The sequence below is a fragment of the Apus apus genome, chromosome 4, assembly GCF_020740795.1.
Source record: "Apus apus isolate bApuApu2 chromosome 4, bApuApu2.pri.cur, whole genome shotgun sequence".
NCBI lineage: Eukaryota > Metazoa > Chordata > Aves > Apodiformes > Apodidae > Apus > Apus apus.
In genome coordinates, this window is record NC_067285.1 from 42,273,877 (window position 1) to 42,298,068 (window position 24,192).

Below are 24,192 nucleotides of genomic sequence, written 5' to 3' on the forward strand. Positions count from 1 at the left end.
GTGCACATCTCCTGAGACCTGCCAGGACTGCACCACCCCAGGTAGGTGTGAGCCCTCCCTGGCAGCTCCAGACACCCTTCTGGTGGAAAACTGAACCGGGTATGTATTTGCATGGGCTTGTTGCTTAAAGTGGTGCAGACCAGACAATCAGATGGCAAAAAATTACAGAGCTGCCTGTTGACTCTGTGTGTGTGTGTGTGTGTGTGTGTGTGTGCTGGAACAGCCTTAAAATACAACTGTCTGGAATTCAAGGAATTCCATTAAAATGCTATGAAGTGGCAGCAACACCAACCCTGCTGACAGAGCCAGGAAAGAATTACAAAGGTAAGTTTCACCTTCTGGCTAGGAGGGCTTCATTTGCTGTCAGTTCCGGGCCAGAGAACATGCAAAGGTTTAGAAAACAAATCCAGATGTGGTAAAAGCAGCCAGCAAAATATTGAAGTGGAGTATCTGGAATCAAGTCCTTGGGTTTGCAAACCTGTGCACTGCAGCAGTGTTGAAGAGAGTTTTAAAAGCAGTTTCAGACAAAATGAAGGTTAAAAGGCCCATTGAACTGCAGGAGTGATCTAGAGTTAGACTTTTCCAGGCAGTTGTTCTAATTAAGCTTGAACTAAATTGGCTGAATTTTTATCACCTTGTTTGTAAAATGAGTCTCGGTGTCAGTTGGTGTTGGAGCCATGGTCTCATCACACTGAGCATCCCACAGCTGCCTCAGCAGAGTGGAAGAGGTGAACACAACCACTTGTGTTTCTCGTGGTGGTTCAGAGCAGTTCTCTGGGGCTGAAGCTGCTGGGCATCAGTGTCGCATCCCGAGCTCTCCCTTTGATTTTGAAACAAACCTTTATTCACTCAGGAGTTTCCCTGAACTGGAAAGGCCTGCCCTCTACTCCTCAAGTTTTGGCTGTTTGTAGCTGCTTTTGCCCACTGACATGGACGTTCTCAAGCAGCTCATTTCCAGTTCCTGAAATAGATGGAATCTCTCCAGAGCCAAAATGTGGCAAGTGGAGGTAACAGAGCTGAGGCTGTGCAGCCAGGATGCAGGAGGGCAGCCTGGCTCTAGGCAGGTGCACACAAGTGTACAGAGCAGCAAAACCATCTCATGAAGGTTCCTGGGGTGTTGAGAGCCTGATGGGCAGTCAGCATCCCTATGGCTGGCACTGGAATGCAGTGGGATGGGGCACAGAGGCTGTTCAGCTTTACTGCTGGTTTCGGACTCTGCTGACAGCAAATGTGCTTTTATTTAATTACCTCCCCTCTGCTCTAGAAAAAGAAGTGTTACCGGATCATGAGCAAGAAAAGTTCCTTGGGTTTGATGAGTAAGTGGCTTCTGAGGTGTTCCATCTGCCCTGCATGCTGCAAGGGTTAACAACACGGGAATAAGTGAACCTGACAGGCGATCCTGGAGACAGACAGGCTGGGATCACTGTGACCTCCCGATGCAGCCCAAGGCTGGTTGGTTGCCTCTCACGTTGGTGAAATGCCCTCTGTGGAAGCTTGGGTGTTTGCAGGCCTGCATCCCCCTCTAGAGGCAGACACTTCAGTGGGACCATCTTCTCCCACCGGTGTGTCCACCAGGAGGAGGAAGGGCCGTGGTTTTTGTGATGGAGCTGAGAGTGCAGGCATCTATTGTATTGAAATTGTCACATCTGCACCAGCAGCACCTTCCAAAGCCTTCTCTCCACATCCAGCAGGATGTCTAAGCCAGCCAGTTTTGCTGCAGGCATGACTGTGAGGGAAGCTGCACCTTGTTTCCACCCCTCCTGGGCAGATGAAGAGCCAGAAGCACCACGAGGGTGGCCACATGCTTGGTACAGCTCACAAGGCTCACACAGGGATTTCCCCGATGCCAAAGGCTTCCTGCTGAGCATTACACTCTGCAGAAAGCAAAACCCACTCACAGGTGAAATGTTTCTCCACATGCTCCAGACATGGTGCTCTGAAGTACAAATGTTTTATTGCAGTGTTCCATGATTTGCAGTACCATTCATTTGGTCCCTGGGTGCTACCCAAGTGCAAGCCTGGGGAGAAGGAAGAGCTCAAGGATGGGAACTTGACAACACAAGGTGGCTGTGCCCTGTGCTTGTCCTGCCTCTTCCCTGGAGCTGAGTGCAGAGAAGTTTGCACAACAAACAACCTGGAACAACCTGGTGAGGTGAAACTTGGATCATGAAGGATTGTGAGTTGTTGGCCTGTTCAGAGTGCTGAAGGAGCAGGAATCGGCAGCCTTTCCTGCTGGGCTTCACTTGAAATTCAGGGTTTCTAACCATTCCTTTGTTTTTGGGGTCAGTATGAGAAGCATGTTGGTAACACTTGTTGGTATTTCAGTTTTGCCAAGGAATGCTTGTGGTCAGTCAAGGACTCTTCATCTTCCTGTGCTGTGCTGGGTGAGGAGCTGCACAACAACCTGAGAGGGAGCAGAGCCAGGACAGCTGACCAAAGGGACCCTCCATCCCACAGGATATCCAGTGGGGGGGAGTTGGCTGAGGGGGATCACTGCTGGGGAACTAGCTGGGCCCCAGGCAGTGGTTGGTAAGCGGTCTGGCTGTGTCACGTGTTTTCTATGTACTATTATTATAATAATCATCCTGGTTCCCTTAAATTGTATAAATTTTTTGTCCTCCCCAGGGCACCGGGGAAGGGTAGGGTGGTGCTCAGTAAAGCCAGCAGGCAGAAGAGGACTTAGAAGAAGGATGAGTATGGAAAACATCTTCACAAAGAGCTGGAAGACCCCCCACAAGATTTACCACAGGATGACCTCCAGCAGCTTCTGAGACACTTCTGCACAGAGGACTGGAAACAGGAGGCAAAGAGAGAAGCTGCCACCCCTCAACAACACAAGGTAACCACCATCCGGTGGACAGCAATCACCTCCAGGATTGGACATGAGCCTGTCCCTCGCCTGTCCCTCGCCAAGGTTGCCCCTTCTCTGATACATGCAGGGGGGATTGGAAGGTCAGAACCAAACCCTCCTGTACTTGTGAGCCCTCTTAGCACTGAGGGAGCACTTGGTGTCTTTTGACCAAGTGGTGTTTCAAGAGCAAGTGCTCACGATCCTGGCAAGTCATTTTCTGTTCATTCTTGATCTATCTCTATATAATATGTATTTATTTCTAAACTGACCCTCTGAAAACCATGGTATCAGGTCTGCACTTTCATTTTCACAAAAGAGAACGGAGATCTGATATTTTGGGTGTCCTGTAACAGTGTTTCATGGAGGGAGCATGGCAGTGTTTTAGTGTGTGTAATACCCCTCCCCCCCACACACACCCACCCCCAAACACCACTGCTTTTCAACAGCTCTTTGCTTCTTTATTAATATGCTCAAAACTAGAGCAGAACAAACCCTCTAGCAGCAGAACTTTTCCCAAGCTTTCCTGGCCTTCTACTGTTATAAGGCAGTTTGGTTTTTTTAATTGCCTTGCTTGGTGCTCAGAATGAGGGCTCTTCCTCATGAAGGTAAGGATGCCAAAAGCAGGGAAACATCCTGGAAGCTCTGGCTTCCTGCAGGCAAAACAACCCTTGGGGCCTTGCTAATGCTTTGTTTTGGCAGGCAGGAAAAAACCCAAAAGCCACAAGAAGAAGCCAACCCACCAACAAACCAAGTGTTTTGGCAACCGAACCAAATGTGACCCATGACAAAATGTTTCACAACATCTTGGCTTGATCACCAGAGTCAGCACAGGGTGAGCTTCAAGGAGGGGGTCTAAGAAATGCATTTTTGTTGTGTCACTTGTGCTGCAGAAGTTATTCTGTGTCACAACATCATGCTTGTTTTCCTCTTACTTGGAGTGGTTTTGCTGTGTTATCCAAGGACTTGGAATCCTGTGAGAAGTGCCTTTTAACTTGATCTATCAGCATCTTGTTCCCAGGGTGATAACGCTAATTGTATGTATTGAAAATAAGTAAATAAAACCACTAACAAGGCAGAGCTGCAAGGTGTACAAGGGCTGATTTAACTAAATAAAGATGTACAGGTGTTCAATGTAGAAATTGTGTCTCAGTCTTTTACTGCCAGTGCAGCATCCAAAGGAGCAGCACTGATTTGGGTTCCTCAACTGGATCGTCATCATTCCTCTGTACCCACCTCCCTCAGACATGTAAATATTCAGAGAGAGAGCCAGGTTGATTTCTTTGTGTGTGCTTTTTAATTCTGCTGTTCAGCACTGATGGGTAAGTGTCAGTCCTTATAACAGTCAAATAAACATTTATTTAAAACCCTTGTTAATAGTTTGTCAAAGGGTGTCTAGCCATGTCTTCTGGTTGTCTGATTTGGCCTGACACACTGGAATTTGCCTTCACCTACAGCCCAGGCTCTTTGTTACAGCCCATTACTTTTTCTGTGCTCACTCCTGAGAGTTTCTCAACCAGAAGAAAGAGGGGAGAGAAACGTAGGGTGCAATTCTGACACATCTGTCCTCCTTCTCATGCACAGAAAACACTAGCAAGAGTCTGTTTTGCTGCCAAGTTTATTCAACAGAAATCTGTACCTATTCTGCTCCTGCTGATGTAGGACAGACACTCACTGACACAGGGCAGGTACAAATGTCTGTATTTCTTCCAGCCTATGCATGTGGGAACACGTGTCACCTGTAGAGCCACGGTGGTGGCTGCAACACCAACATGCTCTTCATGTGCTCTCTGACCCCAGTTTATGGAATGAACTGGGGAAGATGAAGGCCACGTAAAGCATAAGCAGTACAGAGGCAGGAGCCACAGTTACAAGTGGGTGCAATAACACCTCCAAGTAACAACACTGGGTGAAGTGACATTGATTTTTACTTATTTTTTGAGCAAACACAAGTTGTTAAACCCCGGGACTAACCTTGTGCTTGTCAGGGCCTCGTAAGTGGCAGCAACAATTCAGGTGCCAACTGGCGCTTCTTTTCCCATTGTGAAAAGAGGAAAAGCTTGATGTCTGTGTACAAATAGGCAGCAGCCAGAGCCTACTTGGAAAACTGGCGAGTTTTAGGAAGATGTCTGTATGATCAAGCTTCTTTTTAATCTGACTGTCAAGCTCTGTAAGCCCCCTCAAAAGTGAGCCTTGTCAGCAGAGCCTCTGTTGCCTTCTGCCTCAATTCCTCAGCAAACCCCCAAAGAAGAGGCTTTGGATCTCTGACCAGCACAAGCTCTTCAGGACCTTTGAATATGTCTGGCCAGCCTGGTGGGAGTGACCACAGAGCAGGGACACAGGCCCAGGACACTAGTGCCACAGGGCAGCCCTGGCAGCCATCTCCTTACACTGGTGGGTGGTACCTCTGCAGCCATGTGGGGATAATCTAACCATGGATCATCCCCCAGCCAGCTGTGGGTGAGATTTTTGTTTAGTTGACATATTCCACCAGACTGGAGGGAGAAAGTGGAACATCCTGGCAGGATCTGCGGGTGCTTTCCAGTCATGGTAGCTAGAACACAGGTATTTACAACTCAAAAAATTAAATGAGCCAGAAAATCAAGAAAAACTGAATTGAGAGCCACCAACTCACCACAGGCAGGCACGAGCAATGAGCTTAGTAGGTACAAGGTACATACTGCACACGCTGCAGCCACAATCTCAGGCCTTCCACGGGGAGCAGTTTTCAAGAAGAACATTTTGTCCTGAGGAAATGAACAGAAACAGCTTCACTTGCATCAGCACCTTGAAACCTTCTCTGCTGTATCCCAGCTGGGAGCTTTGCAGTTGCTGCAAGCAGGCTGGCACAGAAAGCAGCACTCCAGAAAAGAACTGGTGTCATGTCTAAAAACAACTGATGGACACAGGGAGGGAGGAAAAGGCAGGAAGGGAGGAGAATAGGAGCTGATGTTGAGGGAAGGTCCTGCTGCAGCACTTCACAGTATTCACAGCATCATTCCGGTTGGAAAAGACCTTCAAGGTCACTGAGTCCAACCACCACCCTAACTCTGCAGCGTCCCCCACTAACCCCTGTCCCCTGGCACCACATCCGTCTGCTTCGATATCTCCAGGGATGGTGGCACACCTGGCCTGCCCCAGCTTTTGCTGAGCAGTGGCTGAAGCTGCACAAGTGCTGCTCAGTGGCCCTGACAGTGGAGTGAATCGTCAGGGTTTGACAGAAATACACCAAAACTCCCATGGATTTTTTGAAGTCAAGCCAGCAGTGCAAGAAACTCCCTAATCTCCCTACCCCTGCTTCCAAATTCTGGAACTTCAACTTTGTGGTTATTCTATGTATGTACACACACACACACACAGAGTTCTCCCCAGCAGCAGCAAGAGCCAGGCAAAGCACGGTTTCCATAAGGATCTCAGAATACTTTGGGAATAAAACTGCCCTGCTTCCCCAACGCTGACATCCCTTCCTTCCCTCCTCAGCGCTGGGATGTCCCCACACGTCACACCCACCCAACCCTCTGTACCCAGGGGGAACCAGCACAGCCCCCAGAAGGCCCAGCCCCCCAGCACAGCCCCAGCCTCCCAAAGGTAGCAGCCCCAGCCCCCCAAAGGCAGCAGCCCCAGCCCCCCGAAGGCAGCAGCCATGGCCCGGGACCAGCGCAGCCGCAGCGCCCGCCCCACATGGGCCCGAGGTGGGGGGCAACGGGGGATGATCCCCAGACACCCGGGGGATGATCCCCAGACAGCCGGGGGATGCCGGTGGAGGGGTGGGGAGGCAGGAGGGAGAAGGGCGGGGGCACTCACAGGGGCTTCGTTACCCCCAGCTCGCCGCTCTCTGATGCAGAGGATGAGGAGGGTGAGCACTGTCATTCCACCGCCAGCATCCTCCCGTGTCCCGGCCCTCGGCCGCCGCCTGCCCTGGGAGGTGACACGTCCCCTGGGAGCCCGGGGACACCGAAACCGCTCCCGTCTCGCCTGCTCAGCGGCCGCTGCAGGGCTGAGGGGCCTGGGCTGCTCTGAGCCTCGGGGGCTCCTCGGCCTCCCCCCAGCCCATCTCCACGGGGAAAACAGCCCCAGAGCCCCAGCTGGGCCGTCGGGAATCCCCAAGGCCCCTTCTGTCCCAGCCAGGCCCCAGCTCTCAGGAGGGCTGCAGGAATGACGGTGCTTTTGGCCAACATCAGAACTGCCTTTCCCCACGGCGTGCCCTGGGGCTGGCAGGGGGGAGTCACGTTCCACCAGGAGAGGTTTGCTGAAGAAACCTTTTCAAGGTGACTTTGAACGTTGTGAACTTCTGCAGGCACCAGCCACATGAAGTTTAACACGGGAAAGGGCAGGAAGCTGCCTCAGGGGAGCTTTGGCTTGGGTATCAGGACAAGGCTTTTCACCCAGAGGGTGGCTGAGCACTGGAACAAGCTCCCCAGGGCAGTGGTGGCAGCACCAAGGCTGCCTGAGTGCAAGAAGCATTTGGATGATGCTCTCAGGCACAGGGTGTGGTTCTTGAGGTGCCCTCCACAGGGACAGGAGCTGGACTCCATGGTCCTGATGGGTCCCTTCCGACTCGGCATATTCTGTGATTCTATGAAACAAACCTTTAGCTCAGAGAACAGGTGAGGGAGGAAAAAAACCCAACCCCACCCATACAGTGAGAGGCCTGGTGTTCCTTTCCCAGGGATGAGCAGCAGAGCCTGGGGAAGAAGAAATGGGACAGCACCATGAGGCACAAGTCACCTTTAGTTTCACCCTTTGCAAACACCTGCATGTCCTCACAGCTACTCCACACCCCCAGCCTCCCCACAGGCTCCCTACTCCAGCAGGGACTTGGGCCCTGGAGACTCTGGAGATCCTGGGACCTGCCCCGGCCCCACGGCCAGATCCACAATGTCCTGGCTTCTCTCCTGCGACGGGGCCAGAGGGACAGGGCTGTCTGGGATGCGTGCAGGGCAGGTACACCTCTGCTTTACCCCCTAGTCACAGGACCTGCCCTGCCCCTGCTGACCTGCCCAGGGTTCTCTATCACTTCTGCTTTGGTTTGGTATATTCATTTGACTATGACAGGAAGGGTGATGAAATCAATCCTCTTTTCAGAGGGATTTAAGGTGCCCTGCACATCATGCCACGTGCCTGTGCTGCCTGGATGAATCATGGAATCATAGAACCATTCAGGTCGGAAAAGCCCCTGGGGATCCCCGAGTCCAACCATCATCCCTACTCTACCAAGTTCTCCCATAAACCATCTCCACCAACACCACATCCAAACGACCCTTAAGTGTTGCAGAATGGCTTGAGCAGCAGGGCCATGGGCCCCTGCTATCTCCTCGAGAGGCCTTGAGAGTGTAGCACAAATAGCAGCTGTACAAGCAATCTCTTTTTTTAGCCCAACACAAGTATAAACAATCTCTGTTAGCTTAAATTAACTCAAGGACAAGGTAGAGAAGCAGAATGATAGAAAACAAGGAAGAACCCTGGAACTCAGATGTGTGTTACTATCCAGTAAAATCACTGCAAGTAGTTGCCGTCCAGTGAAATCACTACAAGTAGTTACTATCCAATGAAATCACTACATGTAGGTTTGGAAAAGGGTATAAAAGTAACACTGTGTATTCAATAAATCGAAGCTTGCTTTATCAATCACATTGATCCTGGACTGCTCGCTTCCCTCGCCGCCGGCAAGTGGTGCCCGAACAGGGGGCCCCCATTCCTTGTTGTCACCGAAGTCGGCGGGAGAAGCACCGGTAGCAGCGACCGGGGAGCAGAAGATCAGCTGCGGGACGCGGGCGTTTATAGACTGGCCCGTGCTTGAGCTGACCCGATAGCAGAGGTTCGCCGTCCGGATTATTGGGCTACTTATGAGGATTTTGATGAAGAGCGCGCGCTAAGATAAGGTAAAAGGCTGCACTAAATTATTAAGGGTCAGGGATATATAGATATACTGGCCGAAAATGGAAAGTGAGGTAGGCCTTGATTTATTATTACGCTTTTTAGAAAAGCGGGCAGTAAAGGATATTGACCTTAAAAAGGAGTTAACAGGCTTGGTAGCTTTTGGGAAAGATCAAGGTTGTTTTAAGGATCCAGGTGCGTTGTTTCAGGTTGAAGCGTGGCGAGAGTGCGGTGATTTGCTATGGAATAAGGTAATAGACGGTGATAAGCGTGCAAAAAAGTTACTGAAGCCGTGGCGGGCAGTGATAAATTGTCTTAAACAGTATCAGGCAGAGGGAAAAACAGCAGCAATTGCTTCCAGTAATTTGAAAGGAGTAGGTACGGAGAAAGAGGCAGGCAAGCTCCAGTTAGGGGCTGATTATGTGCCCACCCCCCCGACAGGGTGTTCGGTGTCAGTGAAGCCTTTGATTGATAGTACTTCTGGGGGAGGGGGGCCATCGGCTCCGCGGTTAGAAAAACACAATGGAGAAGGCAGATTGTCAGAGAATGCCGAGGAGGAGTTAAAACGAGAGACAGCAGAAGATCATAAGAACGAGCTGGTAGTGAAAAGTGATGCTAATCAGGAAGGGAAGTTCAGAAAAAGTTCCGCGGGAGTGTTGCGTCTAAACTGCCAGGAGATCTCTCGGACAGCTATCGAGAAGGGTGATCATGGCTTGTTAAGTGTTATGCAGGAAGCTTGTGTGTTCCCGGTGTTCTTTGAAGTTACAGATCAAGGGGCAAGAGGAGAGTATAGCCCTATTGATTGGAAGCTGTTGTCAGAGTTACGTGCTACGGTAAATGAATCTGGGTTACACAGTGAACCTACCAGGCAAATGCTGAATTATATTTGGGGCAGTGGAATTCTTTGTCCAGAAGATGTTAAGACACTTGTGAGAATGATTATGACGCAGTCGCAATTAATGTTGTGGCAAGCGCATTGGAATAGACTTTGTGACAGGGCAGTTAACATCCCCCGCGGTCAGCAGGACCCATTGCATGGGGTTACGGTGGAACATTTGATGGGTGTAGGTCCTTTTGCTACTGTAGATATGCAGGTACAGCTAGGTCCGGCAGTCCTAAGGGAATCAATGCGGTTAGCCCGCGTAGCTATATCAATGGTTAAGACAGCACCACCCACCCCGTCCTATATGTCTATTAAACAGGGCAGGGAAGAGTCCTTTGCTAGCTTTGTGGACAGAGTTACCGATGCAATTGATCGTTCAGATGCGCAGGAGTGGGTGAAGGGAGCATTACTACGGCAGTGTATTATGGAGAACAGTAATGCCGCTACCAGGGCTAGTATTGTGACGCTGCCTGGGGATGCTTCTGTAGAGGAAATGTTAGATCAGACGAGTAGGGTGCCGGTCGGACCGCAAGCAAGGTTGGTAGAAGCAGTGAAAGATTTAGGGAACAATTTAGTGCAAGCCCAGAACCAAGTCTTAGCAGCCCTTGCACCTCTTCTGCAAAATCTGTCTTCAAGCAGACCTCCAAAAAATAAAGACTTAAAATGTTTCCGGTGTGGGCGCAGAGGACATTTGCGACGCCAATGCCAGGTGCAACAGGTTGGGTGTGAAAACTGCGGAACGAACAGCCATAATACAGAAGCCTGTCGCAGAGGGTCTGGAAACGGGAGACGGAGCTCCAGGCACCAACAGCAGTTCATGTAGCAACAGCTCCATCTCGCGACGACAATTGCAAACTACTGACAAATTACAGCCTGCAACACCCGGAAGCCTCGGCTTGGACTTGGCAACCGCAATAGATGTGACTCTCATTGATAACAAACCTCAAAAGATTCCTACTGGAGTTAAAGGACCGGTGATGATTAAGGGACAGACACCTGGGGCACTATTGTTAGGACGTTCGTCCAGTGGATTAAAAGGACTATTTGTACTTCCTGGTGCCACGGTGCCTCCACCTCCCCCACCTCCAGGCCTTCCATCAGCAGTTGATCATGAAGGCAATGCACGGGCGGATCAGTTAGTGTCAGTGACGGTGCCCACTAATGAATTGACCAAGGCTCGAGAGGCCCATGCGACGTTTCATCAAAATGCTCGAGGTCTACACAAGCAGTTCAACATCACGATGGAAGGAGCAAGAGGAATCGTGAAGGCGTGTCCTACCTGCAGCCACCATGCTCCAGGTCTCGGCGTTGGGGTGAACCCTTGGGGCCTAGGCCCGGATGGAGTATGGCAGATGGATGTCACGCATTTGACACGCATTTGTTACGCCTTTGAGTTTGGACGACTGAAATATGTCCATATTACCATCTGGACAATCAGCTTTTTGTTTGTCTCTTGCATCAGCTGCTGACCCATTTCGTACATGCTTAATAGGGATGCCCTCTTATGACTGGAGTCAGTTTAAGGAATACAGTAACAGTCCATTTGACTCCTGCCTGACATCCTTATTTGGAGGAATTTCTCCTTGGCTGGTATCAACCATTAAAGAGGGATTGCGTTGGGTCACTATGCTATTGCTTATTGTGCTTGTAATCAAGATAGCTTACCATTGTATTATGAAAAATGTAACAAGATTGTCTGATAAGATATTGCTTGTACAAAAAGAAAAAGGGGGAATTTGTTGCAGAATGGCTTGAGCAGCAGGGCCATGGGCCCCTGCTATCTCCTCGAGAGGCCTTGAGAGTGTAGCACAAATAGCAGCTGTACAAGCAATCTCTTTTTTTAGCCTAACACAAGTATAAACAATCTCTGTTAGCTTAAACTAACTCAAGGACATGGTAGAGAAGTAGAATGATAGAAAACAAGGAAGAACCCTGGAACTCAGATGTGTGTTACTATCCAGTAAAATCACTGCAAGTAGTTGCCGTCCAGTGAAATCACTACAAGTAGTTACTATCCAATGAATTCACTACATGTAGGTTTGGAAAAGGGTATAAAAGTAACACTGTGTATTCAATAAATCAAAGCTTGCTTTATCAATCACATTGATCCTGGACTGCACGCTTCCCTCGCCGCCGGCACTTAACACATCCAGGGATGGTGACTCCACCACCTCCCTGGGCAGCCTATTCCAGTGTCTAACCACTCTTTCTGTGGAAAAAAAATTCCTGCTGTCCAGTCTAAACCTGCCCTGTTGCAGCTTGAAGCCATTCCCTCTTGTTCTTTGGCTAAGGACCTGTGAGAAGAGACCAGCACCAACCTCTCTACAATGACCTTTCAGGCAGCTGTAGAGACTGATGAGGTCTCCCCTCAGCCTCCTCTTCCTCAGACTACACATTCCCAGCCCCTTCAAGCCTTCTTCTTGAAGAAGAAGGGCCCAGCCCGAACCAAACCAGCTGCAGCCTTAGCCAGGGCCACCAGCACAAATTTTGAAAATTGCCAAAAGGAATCCTAATTTTCATGTAGGATGGGTACCTTCACACCAAGCTGCTCTAAAGGATGAAGCTAGTAAGTGGAAGAACTATGTTGATGAGCTAGCTAGAATTGATGTGAAGGAAATCCGATCAGCTATCACAGAAGGAGAAAATCAGGAATGGAAAAGATGGCTCGAATGGCTTCACTGTAAAAGAGGCCATTCAGGAATCTTGGATTTATACAAAGAGGCACAAGCCCGGGGGGGGCCTGTCACCCACCAGCAGTGCAAAACAGTTCTTTCCTCATCTGATCTTTGCAAAATTAGACTTTTGGGAACATCCCCTAACAACTGACACTCTGCATATCAGGGAAGGAAAACCCTTGTTTCCTTCCTTCCTTGTGGTCCACAAGGACCTGGGGGTCCTGGTAGACAGGAGGATGACCATGAGCAGCAATGTGCCCTGGTGGCTAAGGCGGCCAATGGATCCTGGGGTGCATTAGAAAGGGTGTGGTTAGTCGGTCAAGGGAGGTTCTCCTCCCCCTCTGTTCTGCCCTGGTGAGGCCGCATCTGGAGTATTGTGTCCAGTTCTGGGCCCCTCAGTTCCAGAAGGACAGGGAAGTGCTATAAAGTGTCCAGGGCAGAGCCACAAAGATGATTAAGGGAGTGGAACATCTCCCTTATGAGGAAAGGTTGAGGGAGCTGGGTCTCTTTAACTTGGAGATAAGGAGACTGAGGGGTGACCTCATCAGTGTTTACAAATACGTAAAGGGTGAGTGTCAGGAAGATGGAGTTAAGCTTTTTTCAGTGACGTCTAGTGATAGGACAAGGGGTAATGGATGCAACCTGGAGCATAGGAGGTTCAATGTGAATATCAGGAAAAAGTTTTTTACTGTGAGAGTAACAGAGCCCTGGGACAGGCTGCCCAGAGAAGTTGTGGAGTCTCCTTCACTGGAGACATTCAAGACCCACCTGGACACATTCCTGTGTGATGTACTCTAGGTGACCCTGCTCTGGCAGGGGGGTTGGACTAGATGATCTTTCAAGGTCCCTTCCAAACCCTAGGATTCTGTGATTCTGTGATTCTGTGACACAAACTTGATTCAAGTTTGGGAATTCCCTAAATAATCTACTTTTCTTTTTCCAATAGAATTGAAAACAGAGTTTGTGTTATAATAATAACTGCAATTATTCTATTCCTGATCTTGTATCTGTGTGTAGCCAGCGTTATGTCCTTCCTGCATGAACTGTGCTCGAGCAAGATGACTTCACTCAAGATTCCCACTGATCCAGTCTGATGCTGCAGCCGGGATCCAAAGGCGAATGATACTAGAAATGCTCTCGTCTGGTGCAGGAATAACAATTGAGCGCTCTAATGACTGTCAAAAACAATGAGTCTGATACGTTAGTAAGAATGTGGTTTAGGCTGATGATTAGTAAATGTGAGTGTTTACAATGTTTTATTAATATTGCCTGTAACTTACTTGTTAAAACTAGTAATAATTAGTGATCATTCTGAAGATATGTTAGATTGTTAGACATATGATTGTATATACTTCTACTGTATGGGAATTGTTCCCTTGTTCATACATAGATATTCCAGCTAACAGCCAAGGAGGGGAAGGATCAAATGAGGAGGAGAAGGATTCGGGCAGGAATCCAGATATAACATACATTAATGCACATAAAACTTCACTTCACACCTTGCTGCCTTAAAAGCCACGGGGTGAGATGTGGGAAACTGTTCTTTTCTTCCCCACATCAGTCTAAACAAAATGCCTTTTAAGCCAGCAAAGGCCTCTCCTGATTCTCCCCAGCTAATGGACTAAAACAGACTTGCTTCTCAAGGACAGCTGAACCCAAAACAACAGATGTGGCCCGGGACAGAAAGGATGGGCGACAAGCCACCCTGTGCCCCTGGCAGTCACCGCCCTAACGTGGGGCTCATGGACGCTCGTTGGCTCTGGACAGTGACACTGACTGGACCGGTGGGTCAGGGGGTATCAAAGGGGCGAGGGCAGCAGGTGGGCCCTTCCCTCCTCCCTGAGGCCCGTTCGGACGCTTTCTGCCTGGGACACCCCCTGCTGCGGACACTGGTGCTGGGACCCTGCCTGCCTGCCTGCCCCGGGTCCAGCCTGAGCCTCAGCGCCGAGCGTTCCGGGGTCCCGAGCCCTGGGGCCGGGGCCGGAGCCCCCTCCCCGTGTTGCTGCCGCTGGAGGGGAAACCAACGGGCGCTGCAGCCGCTGCCGAGAGGCTGCCCCTCCGACACCACGGACCTGCCCTCCTGCCTTCCGGCCACCGACCGACGCTGGACAAGCCGCGGAGGGGAACATCACCTCACACACACACACACACACACACACACACGTCGGGTTTCCTTCCCTCCTCCCTTCGGTCCTTAACCCTCTCCCTTACAAGCACCGGACCTCTTGCATTGCCTCCCGAAAGGACACTTGCTCACTACATACATGTTTATAGCCCTGGTAGCCATTGACGTTTGCATCGTCCCTAAACATCATCCCTCGGTTTGTGTTAACCCTTAAAAAACCTATTAGCTTGTGGAGTAAATCTTGGCTTTAGAGGCAATGTCTGAGCGTGGTGGGGTGGGGGGGCTTTCTAACTACCCCCCTGAAATACGGTCCCGCGGTGGCCGTTCCTCCGTGAGAGGCAGCGCCGCGTGTGACCCTCGGGCTCATTCACAAACCCCTCCCCATTGGGACGGGGAGTCGCAAAAGCACCTGACAGCCGGGAGCCCCCGGTACCGGCTCGCGACACTTTTTTTCCCCTTTATAATTTTCGCTTTTTGTCTTTTTTTTATCTTTCCTTTTAAATTTTTTTCCCTGCTTTCCCCCTATTTTTTTCCCTTTCTTCTATTTTTCCTTTTTTATCTGTTTTGGTTTTGTTTTTCTTTTTTCTTCCTTTTTTTTTTTTTCCCCCTTCTTCCCAATCTTCCCCCCCCTTTCTCCCCCTTTCTTCCCTATTTTTTCCCTTTCATTCAATTCTCTTTTTTTTCCCTGTAGTTCTGGTTTTTTGTGGTTTTTTTTGTTTGTTTGTTTGTTTTTAATTGGTTGGTGGGTTGTTTTAGAGTTTGTTTTTGGGTTTGGTTTTTTGTTTGTTTGTTTGTTTTCTGGTGTCTTTTTTGTTTGGTTGGTTTTTTTTGTGGATTTTTGGTTTTGGTTTTGTTGGGGTTTGTTTGTTTGTTTGTTTGTTTCGTTTTTTCTTTTTTTTTTCTTTTCTCCTGCCCGGGTCCCACCTCTCCCACAGGTGTGGGCACTCCCAGGCTAATGGAAAATGACCCGCACCTGGGCTGGGGGCGGAGACGAAGGGGACTGGGATATGATGATGGGTGTGGGGTGCGCGGTGGGCGTTGAGGTGTTGATGACTTCCTCTCCCTAGGTGTGGGGAAGCTGCACCCGGGGTTTGAGTTTTGCTGCTGCCCTCCCTGAAGCCCCGGCAGCTCCTGGTCGTGGCCAGAGCCTGTGCCCACCCCCGGGGCAGTGGGTCCCCACTGACTGCTTTGGGGGTCCCTCTGTTGGCCGTGGGGGTGGCAGGAGCTCTGCCCCCCAGCCCCCCCCCAACCCCTTGGGATGCTGCACAGAGGCGACCTGGCCGGGGTGTTTCTGCTGGAGGGGGATTGGTGTGGCAGAAGGTGCCTGCCCAGGGCCCCCGGGGTGCCCCACAGCGTGGTGGGACCGAGCACCCCGGGCACCCTGGGCAGGGCTGGGTCTGGCTCCTCGCTGCTCGCCTTGGCTGTGCGAGCATCCTGGTGCCACCCAAGGACACGAGGGATGGGATGTCTCCGGCAGGAGTGACTCGGGACAAGGCGGGAGACGCGGAAAACCCCCAGGGGAATGTTGGAGCAGGAGCAGCAGCGACCGCCGAGTGGCCTTAGCCCCAGCGCCGGGGCTCGGGTGACAGCCACCCTCCCGCCGGCATGGGGAGCCTGAGCATCCCCAGGAGGGGGCAGGTTGGTCTTTGGGGGTGCTGGGGCATCCTGTGTCCTGGCGGGCAGCACACGCCTGCAGCCAGGCTCCAGGAGGCGCTGGATTTGCTGCGATTCTGCAGGAATTGCCCCAGCAGCCTTGGCTGGGATCCCACTCCGCGGCTGCCACCCGGGGCAGGGGCAGGAGGCGGTGGCAGCTCGGGGGGTGCCCTGTGCCCGGCTGCAGAACTTGGGCTGCAGTGGCTGCTGGGGACCAGGTTTGTCTGGCCAGGGACTGCAGCACCCTCGGGACCAGCTTTCCTGGCTGGTTCGTTCAAAACCCAAGCCCGGCTCGTTCAGGAGTGCGTGGGAATGACACAAGTGGGATCCAGGCCAGCAGCCAGGATGGGGTCGGCCCTGCCCAGGGGTCACCGGGTGGCTACACGGATGTCTGGATCTGTACGTATAGATGGTTTGCTGGGGATGTGAGCTGGGAAGGAACTGACACCTCCCCGGGGAGGGTGGGATCGAGCTGAGTCGGGGGGGGGCGGGCTCTGGGGAACCCCCTCTGGTTCCCTGGGCTGCTTTTGAGTTTGTGCTTCCAGGAGAGCAAATCCAAACCGTTCTGCTGCTGCTCTACCCCACTCCCGAGCGGTCGTCCCCAGATGCCGCCGTGCCTCGGCAGCCCCAGCCCTGCCCCGCACCCGGGATGTCCCCGAGGCGCTGCTGCTGCTGCTGCCGGCGGGTCCGTGTCCCCTGATCCCTCCCCCTGCCGCGCTCCCGACCCCGCCACGCCGAGGACCCCGCGCCCCGACGGGCTGGGCCGTGCCTATAAGCAGCCCGGGCGGGGCCGTGTCTCTCAAGAGCCCGGGCCCCCCATGCCTGCCATGCCCGGGCCGGGCCCCGCCGCTCGCTGCGCAGCCGCGGCAGAAGCTCCGCAGGGTGAGTCTGGGGCTGGAGGGGCGGGCACGGAGCGGAGCCGGGGCGCTCCGCTTGTCTTCCCTTGCGCTGGGGCGCTGGGGAATCCAATCCCGAGAGCAGAGCCCGGGCTGCCCCGGTCCTCCCCCGCCGGGAGGGGCTCCGGGACCGGTCCTGGCCTCTCCTTGGGGCTGCGGAACCGGGCCGGGGGCTCCCGCGGGGCGGTGCTGGGAGCAGAGCTGCTCCCGGCTGATGGGGATTGGGGATAAGGCTGATCCCGCCCAGCTGCGCTTGGTGCTGGAGCCAGCCCGGGATTTTCCCCTCCCGGGCCTGGCGGGGCACGGGGAGCGGGGCCATCCCATGGGACGCTTCCTGCCCTGGAATGCTCAGCGCACAGAGGAGGGCGGGCCGGGAATGGCGCGCTCATCCCGGCTTGCGGCGCTGGGGTTGGGGTCTGTCTCCTCCGGGATCGGGGGCAGGGACGGGCTGGGGAGCGGGGAGTCGAGCAGCTGCACTTGTACCTTCGGTTGTTCTTGGATCACAGAATCGCAGAAACGACCTTCAAGATCAGCAAGTCCAGCCACCCCCCTGTTGCTCTTACTGTCCTTATGTTTCAATTATTAAATGGTTTCTGTTCCAATCCCTGAGTCTCCTTCCCTTGCTGCTTCTCCCCCCTTTCCCGGAGAGAAGGAGCAAGCAGCTGCTGCCATTTTGCTGCCAGACCCAAGCAGGACCCCCAAGTTCATACTCTGGGCATGTGGGCCCAGACAGGGCCCTAGTGCTGTGGCTCCAAACCACAACCTGCCTCCCCCAGCTGGGGCTGGAGGCAGCAACCAAAGCCTTGTGCTTGGGCTCAGAAACAGACCAAGTCCTGGAGTTTTGGGGGCTGGAAAGCAGCTCCCTGGGGCAGCTTTGGGGCTCAGAGAGGTTGGAGACCAGGTGCTGCCTTCTGGGGGCTGAGAGCTGGGCTGAGAAAGCAACCCAGCCCTGTGATTATCAGTCTTGAAAGGAGGCTCACCTGGCCCACAGAGACTAAGTCCTGTGCTCTGGGGGCTTGCCACCAGAAACATTTGACCCTCACAAAAAGCAACCAAGCCCTGCATGTTTGGGCCAGTGCTAGAGATGAAACATGGACACAAGTCCTGTGCCTGGGGGCTTGAATGGCAGCCCAAGTGCTGTGTGTTTGTGCTTGGAACCAGAGACTAAGTCCTGCATGTTGCAGTCATGACACAAGGGTTGCTTGGGAGGGGGTGAGAACCAGAGCCCAAGTCCTGCATTTTGCAGTCATGAAATGAGGCTTGTTTGGGAGGTGAGAACCAGAGACTAAGTCCTGCATTTTGCAGTCATGGCACCAGGTTGTTGGGGGTTGAGGACCAGAGACTAAGTCCTGCATGCTGCAGTTGTGACACCAGGCTCATTTGGCACTTTCAGGGCTGAGGAGACCAAGTCCTGCCTTTGGGGGCCTGAAGCAGAGACCCAGTCCCTGTGGTGCTCACAGTCCTGCCTTTTAGGGCTCCAAGCAGAGCCCCAGTGCCCTGTCCCAGGGCTTGAAACCAGGCTCCTCTGGGCAGCCTTCAAGCTCAGAAAGAGCCCGAGTCCTACCTCGGGGGGCACGGGGTCAGTTTCAGCGCTTGGAACTCGACACGAAGCCCTGTCTCGGGAGACCCAACCCCCGGGTCGTGGCTGACAAAGCCCAAACCGGGCTCCTCGGGGCTGTTCCCGGCTCAGAACCACCAAGTCCCGCCGCGAGGGGCCCAGCGCCTGCAGCCCCCGCCGGGGCCCGGGCAGCAGGAGCATCCCCGGGGCAGCTCCCGGGGCAAAGCGCGCCCCGCCTGCCCTGCCCGGCCTTCCTGCAGCCTTCCCGAGCAGCCGCCGCCTCCTTCCCGCCAGCCCGGCCCCAGCGCAGCCCCTCAGGACACCGGCGCCCTCCGCTCCCCGCAGCCGCTCCGGAGCCGGCCAAGCGGGACTTGGCCCCGAGGCCCGGCCGCCGCTCCCCGCTCCCCGCCCGAGGCGCCGGAGCGCGGCTCCTCCTGCCCGCGACCTCAGGACGGAGGCGCCGAGAGCGGGCAAAGCGGGGCGCTCAGGCCCAGCCCCGGGACCCGCCCCCCGCCGGCCCGGCGAGCAGCGGGCACGGGCCGGGCCTCCTGCTCCGGCCCCGCAGGGCCCAGCGGCCCGAAGCCCCGGCCCGGCTCCCCGGCCCCGCACGGCTCCAGGAGCAGCCCCCGGGCCGTCCCGCCGCCGCAGCTCCGCTCCCAGCCCCGGCTCCGTCCGGCCGCGCTCGGGGCCGGCGCCGCGCGGGGGCTGAAGAGGCGGCGCGTGCCGAGCGGGGCGGGGCCGAGCGGGGGCGGGGCCGCAGGGCTCAGGTGCGCGCGATGGGGGCCGCAGGGCGCGTGCGCAGCGGGGCGGGGCCGAGGCTATTTCAGGGCGTGGGGCGAAGGGCTCGGGTTCCGTTTTGGGGGCGGCAGCGGGCGGGGCGGGTGTTGGTGCTGGGGGGGCCCCGGGAGGAGCTGGGGCCGGGGAGCGGGGCAGGGGCCCGGCCGAGCGGGGCCGGGGCTGCTCGGAGCTGCTCCGGATGGAGGCGGCTGCGGAGAGTCCGAGCCCGGGCGGCCGCGCTGGAGCCGCTCTGGGGGCGCCGGGGGAGCGAAGGAGAATCAAGCCCGAGGGCCGGAGCCGGCGCCCCCCCGTCCTCGCCCGCGGCCACACGGGGCTGGGCCCGCTCCGCGGGTCCCCCCGACGGTTCCCAAGCACCGCTCGGGATCGGGATCGGGATCCCGGTCCCGACCCGACCCCCCCCCGCTCGTTGTCCGGCCCCGGCGGGGGCTTCGGGGCTCAGCCCCGGGGTGGGTTCCTGGGCTCAGCAGCGCGGAGCGAGCCGGGCGGTGCCCGGAGCCCTTGTCCTGCGTGTGCGGGGCTGGGAACGGGCCCCGGGGCTGAGCAGGGGCGAGTCCTGGCTCGGGGCTCGGGAACGGCGACTCGCTCGCTGCTCCCGGGCTCCGAGGCAGGGGCCGTTTGGCCGCGGGTGCGGGGAGGGGGGAGGCGGGAGGGCCTGGGGCTGCGGGAGGGGGGTGGGAGTAGCATGGGCCCCCGCCGGAGGTGGGGGCTCGGGGTGGGTGCCTGGCCCCCCCTTAGGAGGGGGGGTCCGTGCGCGCGGGGCCCCCCCCGGAGGTGGGGGTCCAGTCCCAGCCCTATTCCTGCAGGCACCAGAGAAAAAAAAAAGTTGGAGATAGTCTCAGGGCGAAAAAGCACTTTTCAGGCCTTGTTGCTGTCCAACTGTTTATTCAAGGTACAAGCCCCTTCAGGGTTGGGACCAGGGATGACACTTGATGTTCATGTGTGCTTGGTGACAGTGAGTGATGGACAACTTGGGCTGAAGCCAAGAGGGTTGGAACAAGCACCAGCTGAGAGGGGCTGGAACCACAAGGAGCTGGAACCCAGTTGGCAATGGAGAGGAGCTGGAACCCAGTTGGCAATGGAGATGCAGCTCAGCTGGAGGAGATGACTCTGGACTGGTTCTGAAACCAACTGGGGTCCAAAACACCCTGGAAGCAGGAACCAGCTGGGCCTGAAACAAGAGCAGAAACAAAGTGGTGCAGAAACAAACAGGAGCCACAAATGAGCTGGACCTGAAATCAATGGGGGCAGGAAGAAATTACCTGAAGGTGCAAAGGAGCTCCAGCCAGAGTTGCCCATGAGCTGCAGCTGCAACCAAACAGACCCACAAACCAGCTGGCATCATCCATGAGCTGGACCTGAACCCAGAGCAGAAACAAACATGAGCCAGGACTGAACTGGGGCCATCCAGGAGCTGGGCCTGAAAAAACAGGGGCACAACCAGCCAACCTGAAGCTGCACATGAGCTGGAGCCACAAGGCCCTGGTGCTGCAAACGAACTGGAGCCTTCAGGGGCAGGACCTGGAAGTGGAACAGAAGCAATTGGGAGACAGAACTGAACTGGAACCATCCCAGAGATGGACCTGAAAGAAGCAGGGGCCCAAGTGAGCATCCCAGATGCTCAGAAAGCAGACAGGGCAGTCACTCAAAATGAGATTCTTTCTAATCAAAGTTATTTAGCTCTCCAATAACCACAAACCACTTTATTACATGCAAATAGCTGTATCAATGATCTAACTCTATATAAAACACCTATTCTACATATATACACCTAAGAAACAGATCTAGCTATAGAATATAAATATGAAAAGCTATGTCAATAGCTGGGATGCCAGGCAGGACAATCCCACACAGCTGACTCCAGCATTCCCCAGTTCCCACCACCCATCCACTAGAAGGATGTCCCCCAGGGTGCAGTCACTCACCTCTCAGAGGGCTCTCAGCCCCAGGCAGTTCCCTTGGGACATCCCAATCCCAGGGGACAGTCCCAGCTGCAGCCCTGCTGCTCCCAGGAGGACTGGCTGGACTCACCCTGTGGCCACAGGGGCCTGGAGCTGCAGCAGAGCCGGGAGGGGGTGCAGGCAGGAGGGTCTGGTGGGAGCTCCTGAAACCAGCTGGGAGTGGAGAGGAGCTGGGAGACATGACACTGCACTGGTTCTGTAACTGACAGGAGCCCAAAACACACTGGAAGCAGGAACCAGCTGGGCCTGAAACCAGAGCAGAAACAAAGTGGTGCAGGAACAAACAGGAGCCACACATGAGCTGGACCTGAAATTAACGGGGGCAGGAACAAATTACCTGAAGGTGCAAACGAGCTCCAGCCAGAGTTGCCCATGAGCTGCAGCTGCAACCAAACAGACTCACAAACCAGCTGGCACCATCCATGAGCTGGACCTGAACCCAGAGCAGAAACAAACATGTGCCAGAACTGAACTGGGGCCGCCCGGGAGCTGGGCCTGAAAAAACAGGGGCACAACCAGCCAACCTGAAGCTGCACATGAGCTGGAGCCACAAGGCCCTGGTGCTGCAAACGAACTGGAGCCTTCAGGGGCAGGACCTGGAAGAAGCAGGAGCTGAACTGACAAACAGAACAACCCAAAAACAAGAGCCCAAACTGAGCTGGACCCAAAAGAACCGGGGACCCAACCAAGCGACTGTCCTGGGTGCTCACCAAGCAGACAGGGCAGTCATTCAGAATGAGATTTCTTCTAATCCAAGTTAATTAGTGCTCTGACAAACAACAGCAAACCACTGTGCAGCTGCCAGTAGCTGTATGTAACACCAAGAAATAGCTATATAAATAGCTGGGGTGCCAGGCAGGACAATCCTCCCTGGCTGCCTGCAGCCCTCCCCAGCTCCCAGCTCCCCCTCAGCAGGACCCCCAGCCCCTCACCTCTCACAGAAGGGCTCTCAGCCCCGGGGGTCTCCTTGGCACAGGCAGCCGAGGGTCTGCCCAGGGCTCCACACCCCACGTGGCTCCTGGCAGGGCTGGGGCTCCTCTGTCCTTCTGTCTGTCCATCCTGCAGAGGGAGAGAGGTGGGACAGTCAGCACCCAGCACTGCACCGGGGGCAGGAGGGGAGGCAGGACACCTGGGATGTCCCATTTCTCCCCAGAAGCGCAGGTGAGAGCCAGGACCTGGCTGAAAACCCACAGCAGGATGAGGGGCAAAGCCCTGGGTGGCCCTTCCCCACGCACCTCACATGTCCCAGGGTGTCCTGTGTCCCTCAGGAACAGCTCTCAGCTTCCACAAGGCAGAGTCCTCGTGTCCAGGCCCGGGCTGTCCTTGGGTTTGCTTCCCTTCTGCACAAGCACTGCCCGTGTCTCCAGCAGAACTCCAGCACCTCCTCACCCTGCGGGGCAGAACCAAGGGGCACAGCCCAGCCAAGTCCATTGGCTTTCACACAGCTCAGACCCACCAGAGCCACCCTCAGGGCAGGGCATGTTCTGCACAGCCCGGGCAGGGGCAGAGGCAGCACACGCCTGCCTGGAGCCATCCCTGGGGCTCCCCTGAGGCCTGGGAGCCAGGCCTGCAGGGAGGTGTCACCCCGGGGCTGCAGCCCAGGGATCTGCAGGAGCCCCAGACCCCCCGGAGCCTCGCTCCTCCCTCCTGCGCCCCAGCCAAGTCACCACGGCCACCCCCACAGCCCCACTCACCCTCACTCGTGGGCTCCTGGCACAAACCCGGCGGCTGAGAGACTGTGGGCAGCCCAGCACACGATGGGAAGGGCTTGGAGAGGGATGGGGCTCAACCAAACACTCCATTTCCTGGGGGGGAAGAGAGAAGTGGGTCAAAATCCCTGCAGAAACCCAGGAACTGCCGTGCAAAGTCACACCTGGAACACTGAATCTTACCTGGAACCCACAGGCAGCAAGCACATGCAGGGGGCTGGTCACCAGCTGCTGACACACACCAGCTCATCCACTGCCTTAAGCAAAAGGAAACAAACATGCAGGGAACGACAGCCTGGAGCTCAGCAGCACTCCCAGAGAAAGGCTGTTCCAGCCTGGCTGCCCTGAGGAACCCCTGCTGCAGTTCTGGTCCCAGCCCTGCTGCCCCCAGCAGTGACACCCCCAGCCCTGCTGGCACCAGCTCCCAGGTTTGGGAAGAGAGAAACCAAACCCATTCCTCAGAGGAGCTGCTGGAACCTGGGGCTGAGAACCAGAGGTACCTGTGGACAAAGCCAGGCAGCAGCAGACAGGGGGGGAGCCAATTCAGGTGCCTCCAGCTCTCGGTGCTTCTCCTGCTGCTCCTCATTACTGCCCATGATTGGGGCAGGAACCAGCACCTCTGGTGTCCAGGGAATGTCCTGTTTGTGCAGCTGGAACCCTCCCGGCCTGTCTGGGGCTGGAAAAGGGCACAGCCTGGAGCAACCCAGATCAACCCAGGTCTCACTTCGGGCTCCTGGCCAGCCCAGCAGGTCTCGCATCCCACGGGGACCATCCCCTCTGCCCCAGCCATGTGTGAACTCCCCCCGAGGAGCCCCCAGCCCGGCCCAGCAGTGCTGCCCAGCCCGCGCCCACCCGCAGCCCCCAGAGCCCTCCCGGCACAGCAGCACCCGCAGCCCTGGCCCCCAGCCCAGAGCCCCCTCCCCTGAGCCCGGACCTGGGGAACACCCGTGTCCAGAGCAGCCCAGGGGGGCCCAAAACTTGCCCGCAGAGCCGGGTGCGGGGGAGCCGGGGCGGGAACCAACCTGGGACGCAGCCCGGAACGCAGCGGGGCAGCGACGGGTTCGTGCTGCCGGTTCCCGGGCCGGGAAACTCCTCGTCCCCTGCAGCAGCGACAGCAGCTCCGGGCACCCGCACCCCCAGCCCGGGCACCCCCAGCCCCGGGCACCCCCAGCAGCCCCGGGCACCCCCAGCAGCCCCGGGCACCCCCAGCCC

The 24,192-nt window shown here is 55.4% G+C and overlaps 1 protein-coding gene and 2 long non-coding RNA genes across 3 annotated transcripts; 1 reads left to right on the forward strand and 2 right to left on the reverse strand.

The window, feature by feature from the left end:
- The first annotated feature begins 2,141 nt into the window (after positions 1-2,141).
- LOC127383522 (uncharacterized) lies at positions 2,142-3,990 on the forward strand. The gene is made up of 2 exons (XR_007889225.1): positions 2,142-2,529; positions 2,626-3,990. It is a non-coding gene; the product is annotated as an uncharacterized LOC127383522 (long non-coding RNA).
- Positions 3,991-20,191: 16,201 nt separating this feature from the next.
- Positions 20,192-23,189, reverse strand: LOC127384185 (uncharacterized). Its single transcript, XM_051618269.1, has 5 exons — positions 23,164-23,189; positions 22,463-22,493; positions 22,204-22,330; positions 20,573-20,831; positions 20,192-20,481 (listed from the first exon to the last, which is right to left on the reverse strand). The coding sequence occupies exons 1-5, from the start codon at positions 23,187-23,189 to the stop codon at positions 20,247-20,249; spliced, it is 678 nt and encodes a 225-aa protein (XP_051474229.1). The 3' UTR covers positions 20,192-20,246.
- LOC127384061 (uncharacterized) lies at positions 21,468-22,106 on the reverse strand. The gene is made up of 4 exons (XR_007889362.1): positions 21,982-22,106; positions 21,796-21,867; positions 21,609-21,704; positions 21,468-21,517 (listed from the first exon to the last, which is right to left on the reverse strand). It is a non-coding gene; the product is annotated as an uncharacterized LOC127384061 (long non-coding RNA).
- Positions 23,190-24,192: the final 1,003 nt, after the last annotated feature.

Excerpts from the sequence above, each read along its gene's own strand:
- LOC127384185 (XM_051618269.1), bottom strand. The coding sequence starts at position 23,189 with ATGTGCTTGCTGCCTGTGGGTTCCAG. Across the intron at positions 22,331-22,462 it reads GCTTTGCCCCTCATCCTGCT|GATGGACAGACAGAAGGACA; the intron begins GTGGGTTTTCAG and ends CTCCCTCTGCAG. Across the intron at positions 20,482-20,572 it reads GAGCTCCTTTGCACCTTCAG|GCCCAGCTGGTTCCTGCTTC; the intron begins GTAATTTCTTCC and ends CTCTTGTTTCAG.